At 41.5% G+C, this 27,220-nt stretch overlaps 1 protein-coding gene across 3 annotated transcripts in view; it reads left to right on the top strand.

The window, feature by feature from the left end:
• The window catches only part of TSNAX (translin associated factor X), a 60,890-nt gene extending 46,977 nt beyond the window's left edge, over positions 1-13,913 (top strand). For all 3 annotated transcript variants that reach the window (XM_072141122.1, XM_072141123.1, XM_072141124.1), the window contains one exon: positions 13,054-13,913. In XM_072141122.1, the coding sequence (XP_071997223.1) occupies positions 13,054-13,440 (387 nt within the window). In that variant the 3' untranslated portion in view covers positions 13,441-13,913. The remainder of the gene's footprint in view (positions 1-13,053) is intronic.
• Positions 13,914-27,220: the final 13,307 nt, after the last annotated feature.

Here is a 27,220-nt window from a genome sequence, read left to right as displayed (position 1 = left end):
CTTTGACCCAACACTGATTGGCTAGGGCTTGGCTAGCAGCAAACTCAGCCAACCATTGTTGGGGGCAGAATAGTCTAGTCAGCATGCACTGCATGCTGCCGTAAGTTTTCACGGGCTGCACTTACTGCCAAAAGCTTTCACTGGTAGAGCCAGATTAAGGTTGGTGGAGCCCCTGAGCATAAAATCGTGTGGAGGCCCCCACTGAATGTAGCATACATACACATACTCCTTCTCACTATCTACTTTCTGACCAGTGCTGCATCCACATACCCCCCAGTAATACATCCGCATTCAGCCGCTGTACCACCAGTAACACATCTGCATACAGCTGCCGCACCACCAGTAACGCATCTGCATACAGCCGTGCACCACCAGTAATACATCCGCATACAGTCGACCTTCCACCAATAATACGTATATATATACAGCCACCAACCCCTCAGTAATACATCTATATAGACTTCAGTCCCCCACCAGACACACAGTCCCATTTAACATGCACCTCAGCCACACCAGCCATGCAGTATGTAACACGCACCTCAGCCGTACCCGCCATGCAGTATGTAACGCGCACCTCAGCCGCACCCGCCATGCAGTATGTAACGCGCACCTCAGCCGTACCCGCCATGCAGTATGTAACGCGCACCTCAGCCGTACCCGCCATGCAGTATGTAACGCGCACCTCAGCCGCACCCGCCATGCAGTATGTAACACGCACCTCAGCCGCACCCGCCATGCAGTATGTAACGCGCACCTCAGCCGCACCCGCCATGCAGTATGTAACGCGCACCTCAGCCGCACCCGCCATGCAGTATGTAACGCGCACCTCAGCCGCACCCGCCATGCAGTATGTAACGCGCACCTCAGCCGCACCCGCCATGCAGTATGTAACGCGCACCTCAGCCGCACCCGCCATGCAGTATGTAACGCGCACCTCAGCCGCACCCGCCATGCAGTATGTAACGCGCACCTCAGCCGCACCCGCCATGCAGTATGTAACGCGCACCTCAGCCGCACCCGCCATGCAGTATGTAACGCGCACCTCAGCCGCACCCGCCATGCAGTATGTAACACGCACCTCAGCCACACCCGCCATGCAGTATGTAACGCGCACCTCAGCCGCACCCGCCATGCAGTATGTAACGCGCACCTCAGCCGCACCACAACACACTGCACACGCTCACAACACTGCACACGCTCACAACACTGCACACGCTCACAACACTGCACACGCTCACAACACTGCACACGCTCACAACACTGCACACGCTCACAACACTGCACACGCTCACCTCTCACAACACTGCACACGCTCACCTCTCACAACACTGCACACGCTCACCTCTCACAACACTGCACACGCTCACCTCTCACAACACGGCACACGCTCACCTCTCACAACACGGCACACGCTCACCTCTCACAACATGGCACACGCTCACCTCTCACAACACGGCACACGCTCACCTCTCACAACACGGCACACGCTCACCTCTCACAACACGGCACACACTGCACACGCTCACCGCTCACAACACGGCACACGCTCACTGCTCACAACACGGCACACGCTCACAACACTGCACACACTGCAGACACTCACAACACGGCACATGCTCACCGCTCACAACACGGCACACGCTCACAACACTGCACACACTGCAGACACTCACAACACAGCACACACACTCACCGCTCACAACACGGCACACGCTCACAACACTGCACACACTGCAGACACTCACAACACAGCACACGCTCACAACACAGCACACGCTCACAACACAGCACACGCTCACAACACAGCACACGCTCACAGCAAACTCCTTTCCTGTTCCCTTTATCCTCCTGCAGGTTCTGGGTAGGGCCCTCATATACGGTTGTACAAAGAGTTACTATCCACTCATCAAACGAACACCCACATTGGTGAGGGCAAGGTGGGAGAGGGACCTTGGTCTTTCCGCCTAAGCTGGTCTCTCCCCAATCTGGGGGACATAATGTCTCTGGTATATATACTCCATCAAGCATACTTAACTCCTGGTAGGGTTAATAAATAAAATATTGCACAAACTAAAACATGGAAAATATGACCACTTATAAACATGCAGAAGTGGAGAAAAAGGATACACAGCGCAGGCAATGCAAGACTAATAATCATAAAATAACAATGTATAAGTGGCGGTTACAAGCATAGGCAGAGCTGCTGCAGGACACCTGATGACCGCTGCCAGGCCGAGAATACCCACAGAGGAAAGATAAAAAATGGATATCAACTACACGGTGTCTCCCAACACTGTCATCAACATCATAACAACGACATCAATAACCTATCCCTTGTTCCTATTGAACAAATACCTAAAGAACACCCGGACCGTCTCAATCAACTCATAAAGAGAGAGAACTTCTGGTTTTTAAACTAAACTCAATGTGCCCATACGGACTTTACGAATCCTTGGAACAGGTCTAATCCCCTTAATTATCACCCCCATCAATATTGTTGCCCACCCTTCCTCTTCTTTCAGAACCAGTCCTGCTATACCATCCATGTCAATATCCTATATTCTTTATACCCCAGCTCAACATCTACCTCAATCCATCTAATGCCATCCATCCAATGCCTATGCCAATGCTATCTACCCACTTCTAGAATCTGTTATGCCATTCCCTAATCAGCCTTAGTCCTAATACGCTCATGCCCATTCTCTGCCATTACTATCATTTACCTATCTCTCATTTCCACCCAGCCATTGGTATTTTACAGTTCTCCTTTTTTAACTTATATTCAGCTCCACCATACCCCATTCTAAACATCCCTGCTCACTGATACAACACAGTTTCCTCACATACCGAATTACCAGTCCGTCTCAAGGACCATCTACTTCAACACGCATGCGGCGCATGCGCGGTCGCACGCCATCTGTCAAATTCCTGCGCAGTCGCACGCTATCTGTCATTTAAACCGCGAAGCCGGCACGGACATCACACACAGCGCCCGTGCCGACTCGCGTCTCATTACCCAGTAAGTATCGATAGTTTACTATCACTCCACATACCTAATCCCTTCTCCTAATCACCATCTCTTTACTATACCTACAGATCTTCCGCAAGCTTGCCTTAGTCCTCAGACTCCGAGGTTTAATAGTGTTACTGCTATTGATACTATTTAATTATTAACTATTTGAATGAAAATACAATTATATGTTATGAAATTGACATCAATAATGGTCACCTTTTAAAGTACACAAATATTTATTCATTTATCTATTTATTTTTAAATTATTTGTAATGAACTGGTTTTTATTGTATATACATGTTGATATTCTTATGCCACAGACTTTGTACCCTTGGACCTGACGAAGGAGGTAGTTCACCTCCGAAACGCATTGTCCACCTCTATCAAAATAAACGTTTTGTTGAACCAGAGCAGCGCGACACAAGCCTGAATATTTTTTCAACCTGACCCTAATTTCACTTATAAACATGGCAGTAGTTACACTATGCTGCTCTATCTATTCTTGTGCATATGTACACCGTAAACACTATGGGGCAAATTTACTTACTCGGTCCTGTCGCAATCCCCGACGAAGATAAAGTCTGGCGCGATTCACATAGCTTGTGCGCCCCATTTCCTGCATCTGTCGCTTCCCCGCTGAGATTCACCGGAGTTCACCTTCTTCTTCACGCTGCTTGTAAGTGCGTGACTTGCGACACAATTTGAATTTTAAATCCCGCACATAGTCCGAATCCGTCGGGTTGTCCGACGGCCACACCCCTTTATTTGCGTTGCATGAAAGTCAGCGCGATTGCGCCAAAACCCCTGATAAATGAAGCGCAACACAGAAATCACGGAAAACCCGACGAAAATGCGGTCCGCGGACCCTTCGTAAATGAGCTCCTATGTCTTCGTCTGGGTGTAATACAGCCGACCTGTGAGTCAGGGCTACTGTCATCCAGGGCACTGGAGATAAGTACAATGGGTCAGTGCTTTCATAAATAGACAACTATACAGCAATGCCGTCTTTATATCTATAGCCACAGTATGTTGGAACTATGATCTCACCATATGTACATTTCACCTGTATGGCTTTAATGCTAATGTATACCAACCACTTTATATGATTTCTGTCTGTAATCCGGTAGGAATTTCTCTAGTGTTCCTATTCCTGGGACTTTAGACGTCAAAGACGTCACTTCAGTTTTCTACTGCTCCCGTGCTCCGGATATCAGAGACAACCAGAGACCCTAGGGCAGTGGTGGCGAACCTGTGGCACGCGTGCCAAATAAGGCACGCAAAGCCTTCTCTGTTGGCACACATGCCACTGCCTCCACCATGAATGTTTTATTAATACAGCTCCAGCCAGGCTGTCCCCCCCCCCATTCACTTTTAATGCTCTTCTAAACAGAATGAAAGTGGTACATCTGATCACACCCTCATTCAATCACAGTGTGTGAACATGGACTAAAGAAGAGGACTAATCCTAAGAGGAAGCAAGAAAGGGGACTATAAAACTGGTGTAGCAGTAGCATTGGTCTCCTTTTTCATGATGCCATATCTTCACTGTATGGCGGTGATAATTATAATTATGGCACCAATGTTCATTACTGGCATGATGCCAATTATGTTGTTGTAATAGTAATGCTCATCGTGTGGTTTTGTCCTTTTAAATAGTGTTACTGTGGGTAATATTGGTCTAAATTTCCATGCTGGCACTTTGTGATTTCATGCAAAAAAAAGCTATGGCCCCTAAACCGGCAGTTATGAAAAATTGCTAAAAGTGCCCTGTCACTAAAGGGGTTAACCCCTTCTGGTTTAAGCCACTTTATGGTCATTATAGGAGGTTATACCTTTGTAAAGCTTTTATATATCCAGGGAATTTTGAGATTGTTTTCTCATCACACATTGTACTTTAAAGTAATAGAAGAATATATCCGCCGCAGAGCTATGAAGGGTGTGTGAAGAGGGCTCATGGACTGAGCCCTCTTTATACAGAGATGGGCGTGCCTGCATATTTGCTTGCGTGCATATTTGCTTGCACCGATCGCGGGTGTTAACTACTTCTCTGTCGCCAGTCAAATTAATTAAAACCTTTATAAAATATTAAAATTTCAAATCACTCCCCCTTTCCCTAGAACTGATAATAAACTAGAAACATAATAAACAGTAAAAATCACAAACACATTAGGTATCGGCGCGTCCCAAAATGCCCGATCAAAATATAAAAACGGTTATTGCCAGTGGTGACCTCCAAAACGGGAAATGGCGCCCAAATGTCCAAAACGCGTCTTTCACAACTTATCTTCATATTGCTGAGGTTAGGGACTCGGTATATAGCCTTCCACATTCAAAATGTACAACTACTCCACCATAACGAATATACTACCACAAAAAAACGGAGTTACAGCGTTCTGTAGTAAAACCAAAAAATCTATATCTTTATTTAATACATAAAACAACACCTAATTGTATCGTCATGAAATAAGTAGTGTAACTAACAAACAAACAGTAAGTCCGATGAGACAAAAACACATGATCGCATTATAGGGTATATTCTCAGTCCCTTAGGTGACACATCAACAGTTAGTATTATTTCCACAGCCGTATATATATCAAGGGTAAACATATGATGTGCACCTAGACATAAAGCTCACAAGTAAAAGACTAGTGTCCTACCCATTTCACGCAGTCTATGGTTGCCTCTCAGTCCTCAAAATGATAGCAATGAAAATTTCGGCTCATCTTGCAAAAAATGACACATCACATAGATCCATACAACAAAGTACCAGGTAAGAACCAGGGTGCACCCGCGCCAATCGCAAGAGCCAGCGCCGTACTAATATGGCGTGAAGTGCTAATGGTTTAAATTACTTTCTACTTATTGTTTTTTTTTTTTTTTTTTTTTGTTAAAGATTTTTTTCCCATAGGGTTACAAGGTACAAAACTAGATGGTGCTATCCGCCTGTCATATTCCCACTTATTTATTTTTTTTTTTAATCAGATTGATCTTTATTTATTTTTACATTTTAAGGCAAACAGTACAGTGCCAACAATACCCCAAGTGGGGGAAAACAAAGAAATACCCCCCCCCTCCTCAACACCCCCCCCCCCCTTGGTTCCGGCCCCCGAAAGCTTCACCTACAGCAATTCTGGGATGGACCTTGTCTGCCCAATGTTATTACTTATAATAGGTTGAGCAATGCCCCAGCCCTTCAGCCCCTTCCCAGACCAACAAAATCATTCATACCCCGACATTCGTACCCCCCACGCTAATCCTACCTCTCAGCAATGCTTGTGACGCCAGCCCTGGTGTATCTAACCACTCACTCCACAATTTCTCAAATTTCTCTGGCTTCCGCCTTTTTTGGAATACCGCCCGTTCGTTTAGCAACAGCCCATTCGCCTTTGTAAGAAATTCCGCCTCAGTGGGCGAAACAGGCTGTATCCAGTGGGCAGCAATAGTCTTCCGCCCTACCAAGAGTATACGGCCAACCGCCGTTTTACATCTCTTAGTCAACTGCACCTCCTCCACGCATCCCAACACACACAGCAGTATGTTCCTAGGCAAATGTGTAGAGAAAACCTTATCAAGAAGATCCAGCACTCCTGACCAAAATGATGACAGATGTGTGCAGGTCCACAACATGTGAGCCATATCTGCTGGAGCTTCCCCACACTTTGGACAGTTATCATCAGGACGGATACCTATGTCAAGCAATAATTTGGGCGTACGATAAGCGCGGTGTAAAATATAGATTTGAGATAATCTACCCGATTCACTAATGGACATAGACTGGATCTCCTCCAGTATCCCCTCCCATTGCTCATCCGTGATATTACCTACGTCCCTTTCCCACTTCTGCCTAACCCTAAGGGGGTAGCTATCCAAGAACTTATCTAATAAGAGACGATACTATTTTTTTTTTCTTTTTAATAAAAATTTTTTTAATTGCTATGTTAGAGGGCATGGGCTGGGTGTTTATCCAGTCATGGCCAAAAGTTTTGAGAATGACACAAATATTATATTTTCACATGATCGTTTTTTATGTGTGTTTGTCAGATGTTTTTATTACATACAGAAAATACAAGTGCAATCATATTATGAGTAACAAAAGCTTTTATTGACAGTTAGAATTAGTTAATGCAGCAAGTCAATATTTGCAGTGTTGACCCTTCTTCTTCAGGACCTCTGCAATTCTCCCTGGCATGCTCTCAATCAACTTCTGGACCAAATCCTGACTGATAGCAGTCAATTCTTGCACATTCAATGCTTGCATTTTGTCACAATTTGTTGGTTTTTGTTTGTCCACCTGTCTCTTAATGATTGACCACAAGTTCTCAATGGGATTAAGATCTGGGGAGTTTCCAGGCCATGGACCCAAAATCTCTATGTTTTGTTCCCTGAGCCATTTAGTTATCACCTTTGCTTAATGGCAAGGTGCTCCATCATGCTGGAAAAGGCATTGTTAACACCAAACTGCTCTTGGACAGTTGGGAGAAGTTTCTCTCGGTGAACATTCTGGTACCATTTTTTATGGATGTGTTTTTAGGCAAGACTGTGAGAGAGCCGATCCCTTTGCTGAGAAGCAACCCCACACATGAATGGTTGCAGGATGCTTTACAGTTGGCATGAGACAAGACTGGTGGTATTGCTCACCTTGTCTTCTCCAAACAAGCTGTTTTCCAGATGTTTCAAACAATCGGAAAGGGGATTTATCAAAGAAAATGACTTTAGGCAGTACACTCTCTGTACCTTTTGCAGAATGTTTATTCTGGAGAGAAGTGGCTTGTTTGCTGCCCTCCTTGACACCAGGCCTTACTCCAAGAGTCTCCACCTAACAGTGCGTGCAGATGCACTCACACCCGCCTGCTGCCATTCCTGAGAAAGCTCTGCACTGCTGGTAGCCCGATCCCGAAGCTGAAACACATTTAAGAGACGGTCCTGGCATTTGCTGGTCCTTCTTGGGCGCCTTGGAGCCTTTTGGGCAATAATGGAACCTCTCTCCTTGAATTCCTTGATGATGTGATAGATAGTGACTGAGGTGCAATCTTTCTGCCTGCGATACTCTTCCCAGTTAGGCCAGTTTTGTGCAGTGCAATGATGAATGCAGGTGTTTCTTTAGAGATAACCATGGTCAACAGAAGAGAAACAATGATCCCACTTACTTAATCATGACAGATTGATCTCCAGCCCTGTCCTCATCAACACCCACACCTGTGTTAATGGAGCAATCACTGAAACGATGTTCGCTGCTCCTTTTAAGGCAGACCTGCAATGAAGTTGAAATGTGTTTTGGGGGAAAAAGTTCATTTTCTAGGCAAATATTGACTTTGCAATTAATTGCTGTTAAGCTGATCTCTCTGCATAATATTCTAGAGTATTATACGCAAATTGCCATTATAAAACCTGATACTGTAGACTTTGTAAAAATTAACATTTGTATCATTCTCAAAACTTTGGGCCATGACTGTATATTGCAATTCTAATGTATTGCAGCATATTAAATAGTCAGGCTATGCTTTCTGCATAGGCTGACAGCTGCACTGTTAGATCTGTTAGAAGCACAATGGGTATCATACTAGTAGGGTTAGCAGATTTCGCCCTGGGTTTCTGGACCTCAGTCCTAAGTGCCCCAAGACCTCGGGTACCTTCTTTCATTCAATATGGTACTGCCCCGTGGTTGGGAGGGTTCCTGAAGCAGGTTCACAAATTTTGGTTCAATAAAATGGGAGTGGCTGTCCATGACGACTCCAAACTCCGTCTCTTTCTGGTAGATCCTGTATTGTTTCAATCCACTGCAGAACGTGCTTTCATACTGAAACTTTAGTCACAGTAGCAAACCTTTCCACTTTAAAAGGCTATTTATTCACAGAAATAAGTATAGGAGGATCTATGCCATCTGGGATAAATGGCTTCACTCTCCCTTTACTGCAATCCCCCAAATTCCATCATAGCCACACTCATTGGGGCACATTTACTTACCCGTCCTTGCACGATCCCTGAGGTACGATCCCCGACGAGAATGTGTGCACCCGATATCCTGCATGTGTCGCTTCCCCGATTAGGTCCTCCGGAGTTCACCATCTTCTTCCCGGTGTATGTAAGTGCATTATATGCGACACAATTTTAAAGTTAAATCCTGCAGTTTGTCTGAATCCGTCGGATTGTCCTACGGCCCGGCCCCTGATTTGTGTCGCATGATAGCCGGCGCAATAGTGACACAATCTGATCGCGTGCGACAAAAACCCCTGTTAAATGCGGCGGCAAAATAGAAATCGTGGGGAAACCCAACGTTTGTAGGGTCCGCGGACCCTTAGTAAATGTGCCCCATTGTAGTATGATGCACTCTGCACATGATTATAAACATGATTGACGTTTCAACATGTTCTTTTTCTCTTTACCCTGGATTCGTTCCGGCTATGGCTGTGAACAGAGTCTGCATACTGTATAACTTTATGCTGTTCTCTGTATTTTTACTTTTTATGCAGGCTCCTGCAAGACTGTTTATATGCTGTATCTGCCATGTGTATTGTATCTCTAAATGCCCCCCCTTAGTGACCAGCCAAACGGATTTCTACGTTACTCACTATGGGGCCGTAGGCTAGACCGACGGGTTTCTCCCATTATGTATACGTAGAACTAGAAACTGTAACCAGAATTGTATTAGGGTTTCACGATGCATCGAAATTTCGGTACCTTTTCGGTTTTAAATGAGGCAAAACCGTTTATACCAGGATTTCTTGTGGTGTGATGCTGTGTGTGTGATCGTGATCACTACTCCACCAATCAGAGAGAAAGAATGCAGTACATGGCTGTTTGTGGGGGCTATAAGTTGAGACAGAGCAGGAAGAGGGTAAGGAGAGTCTATACCATGTGTCCTGCTGTGTCAGTATCAGTGCAGGCTGTGGTTCTGATAATCCTCTGATTAAACACTTCTGGAGTTTTTTTTTTTTTTTTTTTTTAATAATTGTATTTTTATTATCATTTTCAAAGAAATATAACAAAAGAAGTTAACATGCACATATTTCACATTGAAGTTTTTCAATAATAATACAACCGAAAGACAAGTTGTGTCCCAAAATATATTAACAGCTTAAATTACCCATTTGCATAACAGGGTACAAAGCCTAACAATGCAATGTTTTCCTGGCAGTCAACCAGTTACCAAGGACAGCCTCAACACCATGCCTAGGTCTAGAGGGGTTGGGGGGGGGGGGGGGGGGTACCAACAAAAGACAGTCATACAAACTCACCATGACAACAATTAACACTAGGGTAGAAACAGAAGGGGTGACCACATCACTCTCCTCCTCCTGCCCGCTCCTCTATCCAATAGCGATCCCAACGTTCCCAAGTTTTGTCAAACAATGGGATATGATTATTCAAGGAGGCAGTCAGATGTTCCATACTGCGAGTTTCCCTCACCCTAGAGAGTAAGTCCATTCTGGAGGGGGGAGCTTGCCTTTTCCAGAATTGCGCTATCAGGCACCTTGCAGCTGTGAGTATGTGTAGGCTCAATTTTGTAGCCGACTTGGCCATGGGCTGAGGAGAGACGTTCAGCAAATAATATAATGGGGAGAGTGGAATGTCCACCGCTAAGACCTCCCGGAGGAGAGACTTTACCTCCTGCCAAAAAGGCTGCACCAATGGACACATCCAAAAGAAGTGTTGAAGAGTGCCCCCAGTCGAGCCACATCGCCAGCAAATATCCGGCGTGTCTGGAAATAACCTGTGTAACAAGGACGGGGTATGATACCACTGCAACATCAGCTTGTATTGATTCTCCTTATGTGTAGCACACAGGGAGGTTTTAGATGCTCTATTCCAAATCAGCTGCCATGTGTCTTGAGATATTGGTTCCCCCACTATGCTCTCCCACTTGGCCATGTATAGGTGTGCGATAGGGTCGTCTGAGCTTGGGTGTAATAGCATCATATAGATATCAGATATAAGACCAGAGGTGTGAGTAGCGGTTTTGCAAATGTGCTCAAACGTGGTGGGAGCCGAAACCATCTCAGTCACTTCTGGAGAGTTTTAACCTACTCCGCACCAGTCCCAGACCTGCATGGCTCCCTTTGCTTCGGTATTGCTAGTGCCAGAAATGTCTTTGACTGTGGTTAAAAGAGTTAAAACGATCCCTCAATATTTTAGCAAATCTCAATGCTATGGCCACGCATGCATTTTTACATTGCACTTGGCTACTCTGGAAGCATTTTCTTAAATGCTGTAAATGTAAGAAATATTTAAACAGCTGTGTACATCTACAGCAATGAAGAAAAACGCTTCCAGAGTAGCCTAACATGCTGTAACATTTAAAACCGCATGCGCTCTGACGTATGTGTTTCAACACATCCAAAACGCCACATGTGAATGCACCCTCAAAGGGTTGCAAAGGGGTTGCAGCTGTGTGTCTGGTGATGCAGCCTACACTTTGAAATGCTAGATCTGTACTTCAAGTCCCCTCCTGGGACAAAATAAAAAAAGTTTAAAAAAAAATTGTGTTTTTAAAAACTCCTGTTATTCCATTTTTTATTATTAAAAAAAAAACATTTACTAAAATCCTCTCACCATAATTTATAAATATAATCCATTATTTAACCCATTTTTTTAATGCTGTAAAAAATATCCCCAACAAATTCCGTAAAAATGCCACGTTTCAAGAAGAAAAAAAAAAGGTTACAAAAAGTCGGGCAAACCCCTGAATGATACCAAGGAAAATTACAGCTCATGACGAAAAGAATAAACCCCAACTAGCTTAGTCAGTGGAAAATAAAAAAATGTTATGACTTTATGAAGATAGCAATGCAAAAACAAATGTTTTTTCTAAACATTTTTGCACCTTTTTCTTTGCAGGAAAAGTGTCTTATCGTGATACTTTTCCAGATATCGTATCACACTCTAAATTCTGGTACCGGTGCAACTTTAAAACTTTCCTCTAAACTAAACTTTTTTTTTTCTTTCAAGTTTTTTTTATGATTTACTAACCACCACTAGTAACTAATATTCACTTTCGAGCAATCACTGTATTACTGGATGCTATTGTTAAAGATAAGACCCTGATGGGGTCTCTTTAGGTCCAACTCCTGCTACAGTTGCAAGGTGATCCCCAAATTATATTGTTGCAAGATAGTTGCTGGGAGAAGCCAGTTTACATAGAAGACACACACAAGGTCATGGTTGAACTCACTTCTGCTGTATTATTTCTGCATAATGGATTATACAAAAGGCATATGATCAACATGAGGCATATACATCTTCAAAGCTCTTTGTGCTTATGATTTGTTAATTAAAATATAACATGAGTCCCTCCCCTAAAATCCCCAGAGCGGTTTCTCTGAAATGACATTGATAGTTCTTTTAGTGATATTTCTCATAAATGTACTCTTTGGGTCCTCTTAAGTTTCCACCCCCCACCCCATTTTTGCTAGTTCTGTAACTTCCCTGGAGCTGACCAGAACAGGGTGTCACAAGATGTTCTTGTGACATGAAGTGGTTATTTTAAGGCTACCTATTCCTACTATGAAAATAAAAACAAGTTATCACTGGGCAGATTACACAAGATAGCAGCTGAATCATGAAATGGATGATAGTGAACATTATGGAGAGTGACGATCCAAGCCAATATGGCAGTGACAACGATTGGGTTCCAGAACCAACCATTTGTGTTACCAGTGGATACCCCTTGCCGTCTGCCAACATAATAGTAGTTTTTGACACAGCGCTGAAAACAGCCTTTGTTTTATTCACATTTAAAATAAGTAGATCATTGTGCACTTTGGTAGGGGTGACCTCAATTTTGATTGATGGAAAGTAGGAAATGTTGGTTGAATCACAAATATTCAGGCATTAAGATTGACTACAACTTATACAGAAACCTAAGTTATGTTTCAAGTATACATGAGACAGCCTTTTCTAAAACAAAAGTCTTTTGGTGGTAGTATATACCTCAGATGTATGACACAGTGGTTGCTAGTGCCATTTTCTACAGTGCAATTTTGGTTCTATAGAATTGATCAATTGATAATTGTTTTTTTTGTTTGTTTTTTTTTTTTAATAGCACAATGTTGATTCATCTGGCAGAGAACAATCCGATCCAGAAGATTTAAGTTTTCAGATAACGCCTGTGGATTACCTACTTGGAGTAGCTGATCTTACTGGAGAGCTTATGCGGTTTTGTATAGGAAGTGTCGGGAATGGCGACATTGACACTCCATTTCAACTGACTCAATTTTTACGTGAAATTTTTGATGGGTTTGCTTATATTGGTAATTCTGGACCATATGAAATTTCACGTAAACTATTTGCATTAAGGCAGAGTTTGACAAAAGTAGAAAATGCATGTTACATGTTGAAGGTTAGAGGGTCCGAGACACCAAAACACATGCTTGCCGATTTATTTGTATCCAATTGTGAAATCTTTGACCACAGTGAAAGTATGTCCTAAAGAGGTTTGTATTCATGTTCAAAGGAGCAACATTTCTACACAATTTTAAATTGCTTTAATGGTTCGTCATGTATATTGTTAAATTGTGTTAATTCTGTAATATCTTGTAATAAATACTGATACTGACGTGAACAAAAAATAGATAATTTCAGATGTATAACATATGCTATAGCATTACATGTATGTATAACATATCATTCAGTATAATCATTATTCCTTGTTGGGTTGCTACAGTATAAGGAAATTGAGTGCCAGAATTAACTTTACTCTGTACAGCCCTCCGTTTTAACTACATCCAAACTTTACCTGTTTTGTGCTATAACACAGGCCTAAATATATGAGTTATCTCTGTGATTACTTTGGACCACATTTTTTTTTGAGGAAGACTACTTTTGTGATGCATCTTTGTTAATGGTAATTTTGATCCATATGTTTTTGTGTTTATATCATCAATAAAAACATTTTACTATGTTTACATGCATCATGTTCAGAAAGTAAAAGCTCTCTTTACAGAGACTTTGCCAAATGCGGCCACCTTTTAGGCATATGAAGATTTATAGCCATTGATGCTCCACTATGGGATTCTGGAAAATATGAAATACATTTTCCAGGATGTGTTATGTTGTCAAGAACTTTTGCTAGAATAGTTTTCCCATGAGACTTTTCCAGAGTCACTTTTAGCAAAACAACATTTTGCCAACATTTTGGATGCTACATACAAAAAATTGCCAACATTTTGGATGCTACATACCACCTGTATCTGTATGTCTCTATGTGGTAATGACTTTAGAACGTTTTAACTTGCCAAAGTGATTTGGAGAATGTTTTGTTTTTGGTGAGTGACATGTTGCACTTGTACATATCCAGGCCTTGTGTCAGATAAGTACCCATTTTCCTCGCAAAACAGAAAAGATCTCTTCCTCTGTCAATAATTTTAACTTTCACCATTAGAAAACTGCTTACATGCACTTCTTCAAGTTAGTATATATGTCACAATGTTCTTGTGGCAAATAATATATAGGGCGAACCTGCAGACCTTTGAAACAAAGGGTTGCAGAACATATTAGAAATATCACAAACTGGTTTGATAATCATATGTTGTCTTTCCATTTTTAAAAATATAATAAAAACCCTCAAGGTCTTCGGTTTTCCGCAATACAGTCTGTGAAAAAAGTGGTGTGGTGGTGACTATATTGCAAAAATGTAACTGGAAGAGTCCTTACTCCTTTTTGAATTCAACACTTTTTCCACAAAGGGTTTGAACACGGAGATGGAATTATTTGGATTTCTACAGTAGGGCTGCGTGCCAGACATTAGAGGTTTCTGTCAGGCTGTATAGCTAGAACGGAAATATCCATGTCTGGCACTCAGACAGATGACATAACTTATATAAATAGGGCTAAGTAATATTAGTAGTATTGCAATGGTATATAATATTATGATGTAACCCAAGCGGCATATATAGGGTTAATCACACTTCGGTAAAACAACTTATAAAGGTTAAGGAGCAACATCACTATTTATATCCCATATAATGTCATATGGTTAAAACATAATCCCTTTGCCAGCATAGGGTTCGTTATGTAGGAAGAGCACAATATATTGTTCTAATACATAGATAAATGTGGCACCTGGGGTTCATTATAAATATTTTAATATAGCAAGTTCTTGTAATCAACAATCCAGGCCAGGTTTTAGATGTACATAATACATAGTAAGTGTGTGTAATCAGCAATCCAGGCCGGGTTTTGAATGGATGTAACGTATAAATTCCAGGCACGAGGAGAGATAATGATGGCTATTGAGGAAGGGAAAGACGCCCCGAAATGCGTCTAATATTACACAGCATACAACCCTATATAGAGGAAACAGAGACCAGCTTCAGTGTATTTTATTTTGGTCTCCTATGCAATCGCTTAGACAGGTTAACATCAACCCTATAATATAGAAGACCTAATTTTTGTTTTACTGATTTTTATGCCCTCTGGCATTTGCCGATCGTCCATGGCACATGAGAGCCATTCAGGCTTTTTCCATGGGTCCTGGGCACACCATACATTTCCTTCCTGCCCTGGAGGGATTTGATCCCATCTGTCATCTGGTGATATTTGCCCATCAGGCTTCTTCCATGATTGTCCTGGTCACATCCTATCACCTGGAGCTCTTTGCCAGTCGGGCTTCTTCCATGATTGTCCTGGGCACATCCTCTCTGACATCTGGAGGTGCTGTATTTCGCCATTCTGGCTTCACATCTGATTGTCCTGGGCTGACCTATTCCCCCCCGCCCCCCCAATCTCTGCTGCTCCACTCCATCAGGTAAGGTATTGGATTAGTAATCTGTTTTGCTGGTCCTCCAACATCCCCGCCGCAGCCGCATGCCCGGAATTGGGGCATTACAAACAGGAAGTTGTATCTTTCTATTGATACTGCCTAGGAGCTGGAGCTAGATGGGAGGGGCTTCTCAAGGAAGTGATGCATGAGGGAGTAAAAGGCCCGGCAGATTCAAACAGAGGTGCGCTCTTTCACCTGCTCCATCCTCTGCTTACTGAGGTAACACTGTTCTGCTCCTCTGCCTTGTGGCTACATTGTGTATTGTGAGCTTCCATTGATGAAGATGTCATCTGCTGCAGTATACCAGAATGTGATGGGCACTACATGCTATCCATATAACATACTATTACTGTGTCCCATATGTGATGTGCATTATATAGGACATTCAAAAAAGAGAAAGATTGATTATTCATCAATAATACTACATTTAATGATACATTTAAAAACACTTAAAAAGCCAGACAAGTTGGACACAATGATACAAAATCCACTCTGACTGTAAATGGTGTATATACATAAGATAGTGTAACAATGTGGCTCCTAAATGTTAGTACATATAGTAATCTATGTTCACAACAGAAGCAAATTATCTGTTTTGGAGCATAAATATTTGTGCAGTCAATAATTTAGTACATAGTATAGTGCAGTATTATAGCAGCAAGTATTAGGTTACATTACCAAGTTGGTATGAATAGCAGCCAGTCTGGGAGGGAATAGAGAGACCCCACGCCTTTTGCCTGGCGTGCAGACTTCCTTAGGGGATACTCATGTGTGCTGGAGATGTGCTTTATATAGGAGCAATAGCTCGGGTGGAGAGAGCAGATGGAGGTGACCTCACCTGCGGATGTTAGCCACGTCCATCAGCCAGCAAAGAACGCAGCTAGTCAGGTATGTGGAAATTTATGTTAATGTGGCAGGGCATGTGCACTGAATAACTCCATTTCGCCACACATAGTGTTGTATCGCAAAATTTATCTCCTAAATGCCTGTTCGTGGTCTAAAACTTCCAACAACCAGAGACCTGCCACTCCTCCAATAAAGCTTGTGCGTTCCACTAAACAGGAAATGATAAACCATGGTTACTACATTCTGGGATTAAATGTGTGAGCTTGTGCAACATTTGTTATGCACTAATTATCACAGAAATTCCTAACTGCCATGGCATGATCATGTATGCTAAAATTTAGACATGACTCTTGGACAAACTTTGGCTTTTCTTAAAATGTTTATATACTTTTGGTGAACATTGGGATGCCATGTGATTTCCAATTAGGGTAAATTATGTTTTTTTACCCTCCATTAAATGATGCACTAGTATTATGAATGACTTCTAATTACTTATGCTATGTCACATATACGATGGTCATGTTGTACAACCAATACAAAGTGTAGGATTTCTGAGTGTATCGCGATATGGAGATCTTTCAATTAACCTTGTTCTACAATTGGGTATGAGGCCCTAAGAATGTATAGTGGCTGGATGATACTTTGACTAATTCCACTAATATGCATATTCTAAACAGGGATTATGTGTATGCGTTGAAAATGATTGTCATGTTTTTACGTTGCTTTATGTAGGAAAAAAGTGTAGTGTGTTCGGAGATCAACGTACCTCTATTCTTTCTTCCTTATTTCTCATACACATAGATGTTCTGGTCAATCCATGAAATAACCTGACCAAGCAGACTTCAGTGGGAATAAGATGCCATTCAGACACGAAACCGCTATCGTATTTCTTTTATCCTCAAATATCTTCCATAGCCCACTTTGCTATATAAAGAGGATATACACGGACATAGTGTAGACAGTTTCAATAAAATTAATCTTTTAATATCTGATCTACTCACCTAAAACAAGTAAAAATGCGCATGTAGTTATAATTCCACGAGGACGCCAGTCATTGCCTGACCCTAGGTTTCGCCTTACAGCTTCATCCGGGGCATGACTGACGTCAGTCCTTTCCTTTAATTTATACATACATCTTTATAATGAAATCTCATATAGTATTAACAAAAATAAAGTTCTTCTCTAAAAAAACACATAGATTATACAACATACCCCAAAAACCTTATTCAGATATATCTTCCACCACTAATCTTATAAATTTTCCCTATTTTTCAAACCACGTGGGGTTCAGCCAATTGTTCCACAGCACAGCATTCAATCAATTGGAGAAGCACCACACGATCCTACACGTATCAGTAATGCTGAGTGCTAGACGCACCTCTCAAGGAGTAACCCAGCCAATCAGAACAACATGCTATCGGCGCGTCAGAGGATTCTCCTGACACACCTACTCCACACCCCCTACTTTCCTAAAACAAACAGGGAAAATAGCGAAAAGGAAGCTTTGCCAAATTTCTCAGGTATGGCGGTTTTCATACTCTATTGCTTACCCCAAACATGCTATATATCCTAGAAATAACGTGGACATGTATTATCTCCCTTATATATTCGCTCTCCGTATGCAATGTCTTCTACACAATGACATTTTTTTTGTCTATAAACCAGTCCTTTAATACTATTTTCATAGTCTATACATAATAAATCCGGAAAAACCTACAGGAAAGGGCTATTATCAAGAATAGTGTTCCATCTCTAAGGGGATAGTTTTATTGTTCCTTTATAAATGACCAATGTGAAAAATATACTATAAAAATATAATATAAAGATACATACTATAATTAATTGGAAATATATACCCCAACATATCTTCATATTATTCACATACCCGTAAATTGTGTGACCCTCCCATAATTAGACTGTCCAAATATACCAATACCGTATTTTATTGACTATAAGGCGCACCACCAATAAATGCCTGCTAAGACATCTAGGTTCATATATAAGGTGCACCGGATTATGAGGCGCAGGATCAAATGCAGTAACTAAAAATGACCAGCAGGTGGCAGACCTGTGCACAGTTCAAGGCAGCTGCCGTTCCCGGGAAACTTGTCTCCAACGTGTCAGAGAGCTCCGATCTCAGAGTTATGGGCTGCTGGGGGTTAATGTTGCAAGGGTGATGCAGCAGGGGTTAAGCTGTCTCCCTCTGCCCCTTCTCTTTCCCTCCTCAGGCAGGGTGTTATTCCTGTGGGGTTTCCTGTGGCTCCTTCTCTTTCCCCTGTTACAGGGCTGGCAGGTATGGGGTATTGCTTACTGCTGCTGAGGATTGCCCCGTGGTCGGCACTATGGCAGCTCCGGTCTCTCCATGCTAGGGGAGGGCAGGATGGACACAATGTTGGTTGTGGTGCCAGGGCACTTCAGGAGTCAGGGATCCTATGTACAGTGTGGGCAGTAGCAGGATATTGCTGGGGTGGAGCTCTTAAACACTGTTAAATGTACAGTACATCTTGTCTGTAGTATAGTTCATATATAAGGCGCACCGAACTATAAGGCGCACTTTTGATTTCTGAGAAAATCAAAGGATTTTTTGTGTGCCTTATAGTCCGAAAAATACGGTATATTTCTAAATTTCAATATTCCTAATAACTATCCTTATAGTGTTCAATATCGATAAAACCTCTATAAAAAGAGTTTAAGTGAAAGAATAAAATCTTAAATGAGGAGAAAGAATATTGATATATATGATATGGGTTTTGCAGCCAGATCTTGTTGAAGTGAGCTTAGCAGATTTTTGTGGCACATTACCTTTAAAAAAGCATCAGAAAAGTGAGTGTGTGAGCTTGGCGGCGAGTGTGCATTGATCCGAAGTGTGTGCAGAGTCCTAAGTGTGACTTAGGTTTAAGGGACTTAAGTTTGAGGGACTTTAGCAGGTAACTGCTGTATTTTGTGTTACTTTGACTGTAAATTCTTCTTTCCGTGCATATTTCTATTGTAATCCCCATTAGAACAATGGACTCTATAAGTGGCAATGCTACACAGTGTACATCCTGTGCCATGTATGCTTTCCTTGAACAGCCGTTCGAGGGGGAATACCGCTGTGTGGGATGTGTGAAAATTGCTCATTTAGATCCAGAATCTGGGCTTCCAGATGAGCAAGTTTCTAGGCTGCGGGCAATCGACAATATGGAGCGAAGTTTGCTGCTCCTGGAGCACAAACTCTCTGGGGAAGATGGGTGTGGGGAGGGAAGTATGGAGGTGCAGAGTGAGGGGGCAGCTAGTTGGGTAACATGTAGAAGGCGCGGTAGAGGGAAGAGTTGTATGGAGTCTAGTCCTGATCTGGTGCACCCCAATATGTTTCCCAGGCTGGTGGATGAGGGGGATATCAGCTCTGGGGTAGCATTGCTGCATGGCCTCTAGCAACCAGGGGACTGTCTGCTCCAGTAAGAAGGGCAATGGTAGCACAGGCAAGGTCAGACAGGTGCTGGTAGTGGGAGATTCGATTATTAGGGGAACACACAGGGCAATCTGTCACAAAGACCGTGCATACCGAACAGTGGGGGACATTTACTTAAAGTGTTGGTGTCTGCATTGGCTTTGTTACCGACCTGCTCTCGGAAAGAAGAAACACATTTAATATTGTAGAGCTGTGCAGAGACATTTCTGGCGCCGAGACCATTTTCTGTCCCTGGGACCAAAATCTGTCCTGAGCACCAGAAATGTGTCCAACAGTCCCTGCTAGACCAGTTTTCTTTTGGTCTACTTTCCGCCAGTTTACAGCGCCCAAAAAGGGCTGCGACACATATTAATTGTGTCTGAGTTTCCACTCCGCCAAAGCCACGGCCCTTTTCGGAGAAGAGTCAGAGCAGAAGGAAAAAGTCATATTTTCTGGAGCCGCCAGCTAATAAATAGGTCTGAGAGCAGAACATGTGGTGAGAGCGCCATAGTAAATGTCCCCCAGTGTGTTGTTTGCTGGGTGCTCGGGTTCGGCATGCTCCCGTGAGTCTAACTGCTGTGGTGGGGAAAATATTTGAGGGGTTTGTTAGAGATGCTATCCTGGAGTATCTCACTGTGCACAACCTTATAACTGAGCGTCACCATGGGTTTATGAGAGATCGGTCCTGTCAGACTAATCTGATTGGTTTCTACGAGGAGGTAAGTTCAAGACTGGATCTGGGGGACGCTGTAGATGTTGTATATCTGGACTTTTCAAAGGCATTTGACACCGTGCCACATAAAAGGTTGGTATATAAAATGAGACTGCTGGGAATAGGAGAAAATCTGTGTATTTTGGTAAGTAATTGGCTTAATGATAGAAAACAGAGGGTGGTCATTAATGGCACATTCTCAGATTGGGTTGAGATTACCAGTGGGGTGCCACAGGGATCAGTATTGGGGCCAACTTCTTTTTAATATTTTTATTAATGACCTTGTCATGGGTTTACACAGTCAAGTTTCAATATTTGCAGATGATACTAAGCTGTGTAAAGTAATAAATACTGAGGTCGATAGTTTAGCATTACAGAGGGATTTGTGGAAGCTTGAGGAGTGGGCAGAGAAATGGTTGATGAGGTTTAATGTAGATAAATGTAAAGTTATGCACTTGGGCCATGGAAACAAAAAGTATAATTATGTTCTAAACTGTCAATTACTTAGTAAAACTGGAGCTGAAAAGGACTTGGGGGTATTGGTGGATGGTAAACTTAATTTTAGTGACCAGAGCCAGGCGGCTGCTGCTAAGGCAAATACAATTATGGGATGTATCAAGAGAGGAATAGATTCTCATGATAAAGACATAGTTTTGCCCTTATACAAATCCCTGGTCAGACCACACATGGAATATTGTGTACAGTTTTGGGCACCAGTGTATAAAAAGGATATAGTAGAGCTGGAACGGGTGCAGAGGAGAGCAACCAGGATTATTAGGGGAATGGGGGAACTAGAATGCACTGACAGATTAAAAAATTTGGGATTATTCAGTTTAGAAAAAAGACGACTGAGGGGAGACCTCATTACAATGTACAACGGACAGTACAAGGATCTCTCCAAAGATCTTTTTATACCTAGGCCTGTGACCAGGACAAGGGGGCATCCTCTACGCCAAGAGGAGAGGCGATTTTACCATCAACATAGACAAAGGTTCTTTACTGTAAGAGCAGTGAGACTATGGAACTCTCTGCCGCAGGAGGTTGTTATGGCGGACTCTATGTAGATGTTCAAGAGAGGCCTGGATACCTTTCTGGAGAGAAAAAATATCACGGGTTATGGGGAGAAAACATTTGATTCTTAAAGGTTGGACTTGATGGACTTGCGTCTTTTTCCAGCCTTATATACTATGATACTATGAACCATATGCATGTATATATTAATGCCCATTAAAAAAATGGGAGACAAAAAAACTTAAGAAAGGGGTTTTCTTTACAGAGGAGGGGGAGGGGATTGGGACATCACTTGGAAATTATCAAACCAATAGTAAATGCCAATAAGTATATTGGATGAGAAGCTTGTGAACTGCGGAGAAACGGATCTAGAGGCCCGGAAAATGGGAAGCGATGTGAATGAGGCTGTGGAACCATAGTCTTATCCAATATTTCACATAGAAGCACAAAGTATATCCAAGAGGGAAACAGAATCCTACATCTGAGGTTAGTGATCAAGATATGTTCACTAGAAATGATAAATAAAGTAAATATTAAACAATAAAAAAAACAAAATATGTAAATATGACCCCATGTGACCTAATACGAACCAGTGAAAGAAACAAGAAGACCTGATTGTTGGGCATCACAAATAGTTTTGCGATGCCCAAATAGCGAGCATGCATAAGCAATGTGCATACTTACCTGTATGGAAAATATTTACCACTCCATAACAAGGTACTTCTATAAGAGTGCGTATTTAAAGAAGTGAACAGACTGAAAATATACCCCACACAAAATAGGGTGACTCAAACATGTAATGAAAATGGAAGAGGCCACAGTACCAAGCAATTGTGATGTGACTCAAGCAAGTTCAAAAAAAAGGAAAAAGAAAAAGAAAAGGTTGAAGAATGAAAAAGTTAGATCGAGAAGGTGTGTAACTATGGCAGCTGATAACCACGTATTTATGTATGTAAAATCCTGTGGCTGTAAGTAATTAAGATGTACCAACATATGTGCTGTTCATTGTTTTATTATCTTACAGCTTCAATAAAAATCTTTGTTTAAAAAAAGAAAAAGTTAGATCGAGGACTAAAATCCAGTCATCGGTAAAAAACATGTGAATTGTGCGAAAAGTGGTGAGAATAAAAATTATACAGGCAGTCCCCGGGTTACATACAGGATATGTTCTGTAGGTGTGTTCTTAAGTTGAGTTTGTATGCAAGTCGGAACCATATACTTTACCATATACAAAACCCTAATTTAAATTTTGTTTGGTCTCTATGACAATTGGATTTTAAAAATGTTGTATTGTCATAAGAACCAGGATTAACAATAAAGCATAATTGCAGACACCTCTGATATCTGTTATAGATGTTTATAGTAGCCTAGGACTAAAGTACAGTAAATTACCAAAATCCAGAGGTCCGTTTGTAACTAGGGGTTGTATGTAAGTCTGGTGTTCTTAAGTAGGGGACCGCCTGTATTCACCGTTTGTAGAAACCTGTAAAGAGTAAATCTTCATTTAAGCCCTGGGGTGCCCTACAGTCCAGTCGAAATATCCACTTCGATTCTGCTTGTAGCAGGGCTGGTGTGATATCACCACCTCCTCTGTAAAAAAAACAAAACAAAAAAAAAAAAAACCAAAAAAAAAAAACCCACACCTTTCTTTTTTGCTTATGTCCCCCATTTTTGTAATGGGCATTAATATATACATGCATATGGTTTTTTAGGTATATATGATTTTTACCGCGTGTCGATATTAGGATTGTAAATCCCTCTTGTTTTCGAGCATCAGCACATTCATTAGCACTGTATATTGATTATATTAAATGCTTATATATGTGGTATAGATATATGTATGTTTTTATATTTGTTGAATTTTAATATGTATATGAACTCACCCATGCTGTAGTACTGGATATTAATTGATGTAGTTATTTATTATATATTCACTAACGGTCTATGAGTATACGTGTTTGTGGTGTGGATGCACGACTCATAGGCCCATGAGGGACTTGAGTGAAGTTGGCCCCCCACCTTGTTCAAATCAAACAAAATTGGTGTCAAACAATTGTGCTGGTTTGTGCAGCAAAAATTTTCGTTTGTGCCGATATCGTTTTTAGTGAAAGTTTTCAGAGGTCAACCAGCCCCCCCACATTGCCCAAACCAAACAAAGCTGGTGCCAATCAATTCTGCTACGTTTGTGCTGGTTTGTGCTGCTCAAATTTTTGTTTGTGTTGCTTTTGTTTTGAATATGTGAACAAAAAATGAAAGGTCAAAAGTTCAAGCAGCCCCCCCCCCCACATTAAGTACAATGGGTTTGCTAGCTCCCCCTGGTGATCAAACCAGGGAAGTGTCACTAGGTTTGTTTTTTACCAGTTCATCCTAAACACCTTTAACCTATGTAAACACCTGAACAAACCTTAAAAATGATAGCGGCACAAATGAAAATTTTTGCTGCACAAACGTAGCACTAACGTTTGACACCAGTTTTGTTTGATTCGGTTAATATGGGGGGGCTAGTTGAACTTTTGACCTTTAATTTTTTGTTCATTTATTCAACACAAAAGCAGCACAAACGTAGCAGAATTGTTTGGCACCAGTTTTGTTTGGGCAATGTGGGGGGCTGGTTGACCTCTGATGACCTCTGGAAACTTTCATGAATATCTTAAAAACGATAGCGGCACAAACGAAAATGTCTGCACAAAACGTAGCACAAACGTTTGAAACCAATTTTGTTTGATTTGGACAAGGGGGGGGGGGTGACTTCACTCAGGTCCATGAGGGTATGTATGTGGGTGCAGTGGTATGTGGGTGCAGTGGTAACTAAAGTACATGTAGTTACCCATGAATTGTTTCTTTAAAGAATATATACAAAATACAATTAATAGATGTTTTATAATCGTATGTAAGTCGAGTGTTCTTAAGTAGGGGACCGCCTGTATTTGTGTATAATATTTTGGGTTTCTATTATATTATGTTATTTTGGTTGTGCACTGTTTTGTGTTAGGAGGTTTTGTATGCAGTCAATTTGGTATAAGCTGTACGGAGCATATATATATATATATATATATTTTATTTTTTTTTTGTGTTTTTTGTCTTAGGGATTTCACTCCTATATCCACACGTCTCATTTCAGTTATATCATAGATATATACCTACGGTTCATCCATTGCGAGACAATAGCAGGTTTGATAAGCGCATGCCCCAAATGTATGATTTTCCACTCATGATATACACACTCGGTTTATACTTACTGCGCATGCGCGTTTCAACATTTGGCTATGTTTGCCGGATGTATTGCGCAAACGATAGTTTCCAAATGACGGGGGAACATTTGTTCGGGCGCACTGTGATGCTGTTTAATACTACACAAAGGAGGGGTATAAATATGGGTACACCACATATGGACATTACCCCTGAGGAGGCTACTGTGGAGTAGCAATACGCATGGGGCCTTCATCCCCAGCCCCCTTTCTTCTTTTGTGGCCTCCATTATAGGTAAAATATGCACTTTATTGTTATATTTATTCGGATTGTCTAAGTGACTGGCAGGGTTATTCAGGCGTCACGCCATTGGTGATTTCTTACTGCAATATTGTTGGCACTTTAATGGTCTATGTTTACAACTCATTTGATTGTATTTCTCATATTGTTGTACTGAAGGTTGGCCAGAAAGGGGAGCTGGAGTACCAAAACAGCCAACATTATGTGTTGAGCTTTGTCCTGGGGACTGATTCATTGGTGACATTTGTTCACATTTTTAAATGTTTTTATTTTCTTGTCTTGTGGTATAAATTGATTAATAAAGGTTTTTGTATTTTTCTAACCTTGTTGTTTCTTATACTACTGTTTGATACAAATGTGTCCGGTTCATGTTTATTAATCAATTTACAACACAGGCAGTTGCATCTAAATGGGTTTGTTTGGGTTGATCATATTTTTCTTTTTTGTTTTGCTTTATATCTCAAAGTCTGCTCAGTGGCACATTATTTTTAACTGATGTAGCCGTTCTAACGGTGATTTGTTGGCACTTCGGGAGAACATCTTTTGAGGATCAAGTCCTTTTTTAACACATACCAAATTTAGTTAGTATGTCTCTTATGGCTTTGTTCCCTTTGTCATAAGTGGTCAAAAAGTTCCACTGATGTTTTAGGTTGGTTATGATTGAATTGTTCTTGCTATTTTCCTTTTGGACAATATCTTTTTTCAGTTTCTTAAGAAGGCATTTTTATTAGATTTTTGGGGTAGCCTTTCTCAATAAATTTTTTTGTAATGGTTTTTGATTGTGTCTCATAGTCCGAGTTCTTGCTTCAATGTCTTCTTGTTCTGGAAAATTGGCTGAACGGTATATTGTCCAGCCATTTTTCTTAATGCGCACTTTTGTAATTTAGGTATCCAGTGCTGTCTACCTTCTTGAAACATTTTTTTGTTATGATATTCTGATCAGTATCAAGAAGGATCGATAGATCTAAGAAAGCAGTATGGGGTGTCGCTTATTTCTGCTGTGTAAGCAATCCCCCAGTTGTTGTTGTTTAAATTCTCTATGAACTGTTCTACACTTTGTTTATTGCTATTTACTATCAAGAACAGATTATCTATATAACAATAGTAGTGAATTATCTGTGTTTGCCAAAATTCAGTGGTGTATACCATGAAGGACTCTAAGTGGCCTATGAACAAATTTACATAACTGGGGGCCACATGAGTCCCCATGGCTGTACCATGAATTTGGTGATACTATTTACCCTGAAAGTAAAAAAAATTGAGGGTTAATACAAATTGGAGACCTTTGTGGAGAAATTCAATTTGTAGAAATGACAGATTCGTATTGCTGGACAAAAACCACTCTGTTGCCCCGATACGACCAGCGGATAAGGGAGGAGGGATCGTGATACAAGATCGCACTACCTATCTAAAAGAAGCAGAACGAATCCTGTCTGATAAAAAATATAACATTTTAAAGAGAGATCCCAGAGAGAATATTTACAAGAATATAATGCTATTATAAATAAAGCAAAAAATGACTAAATCTTAAATAAAAAAGATTTAATAAACATATATAACACATATCATATGAGGAGCTCTCCAGCACACAAGTACCAGAATCCAGTACAAACCTTGAACTGAGATCTCAGACCAACGTGTACCCGCTATAATGGAGTTAAATACCTTCTAGGGGAGCCCATCCTCCTGTTGAAGGCCACAGCTGGCATTCGCGCTCCGAGCTCTGGCATCGGAACGTCACTTCCGGTTTGTGCTTGAAGTCATCACTATGAGATTTATTTAAGGGGCACGGAGCACCAGCGCTCTCCCTTAGGCGCCAGATGCAGACAGGATGAGGTGGAAATCGGGTCGGACTGGGAAGTCCATGAATGCCCGGAGCCGCCCGTGGACCCGACCTGCATGACTTGCTAGCTTATTGTGATTATTTGCCTGAAGGGGTGCGCCACCTTGAAGGGAGTTAC

Source organism: Engystomops pustulosus, chromosome 3 (genome assembly GCF_040894005.1).
Source record: "Engystomops pustulosus chromosome 3, aEngPut4.maternal, whole genome shotgun sequence".
NCBI classification, from domain to species: Eukaryota; Metazoa; Chordata; class Amphibia; order Anura; family Leptodactylidae; genus Engystomops; species Engystomops pustulosus.
This window is presented reverse-complemented; position numbering and strand designations above follow the sequence as displayed.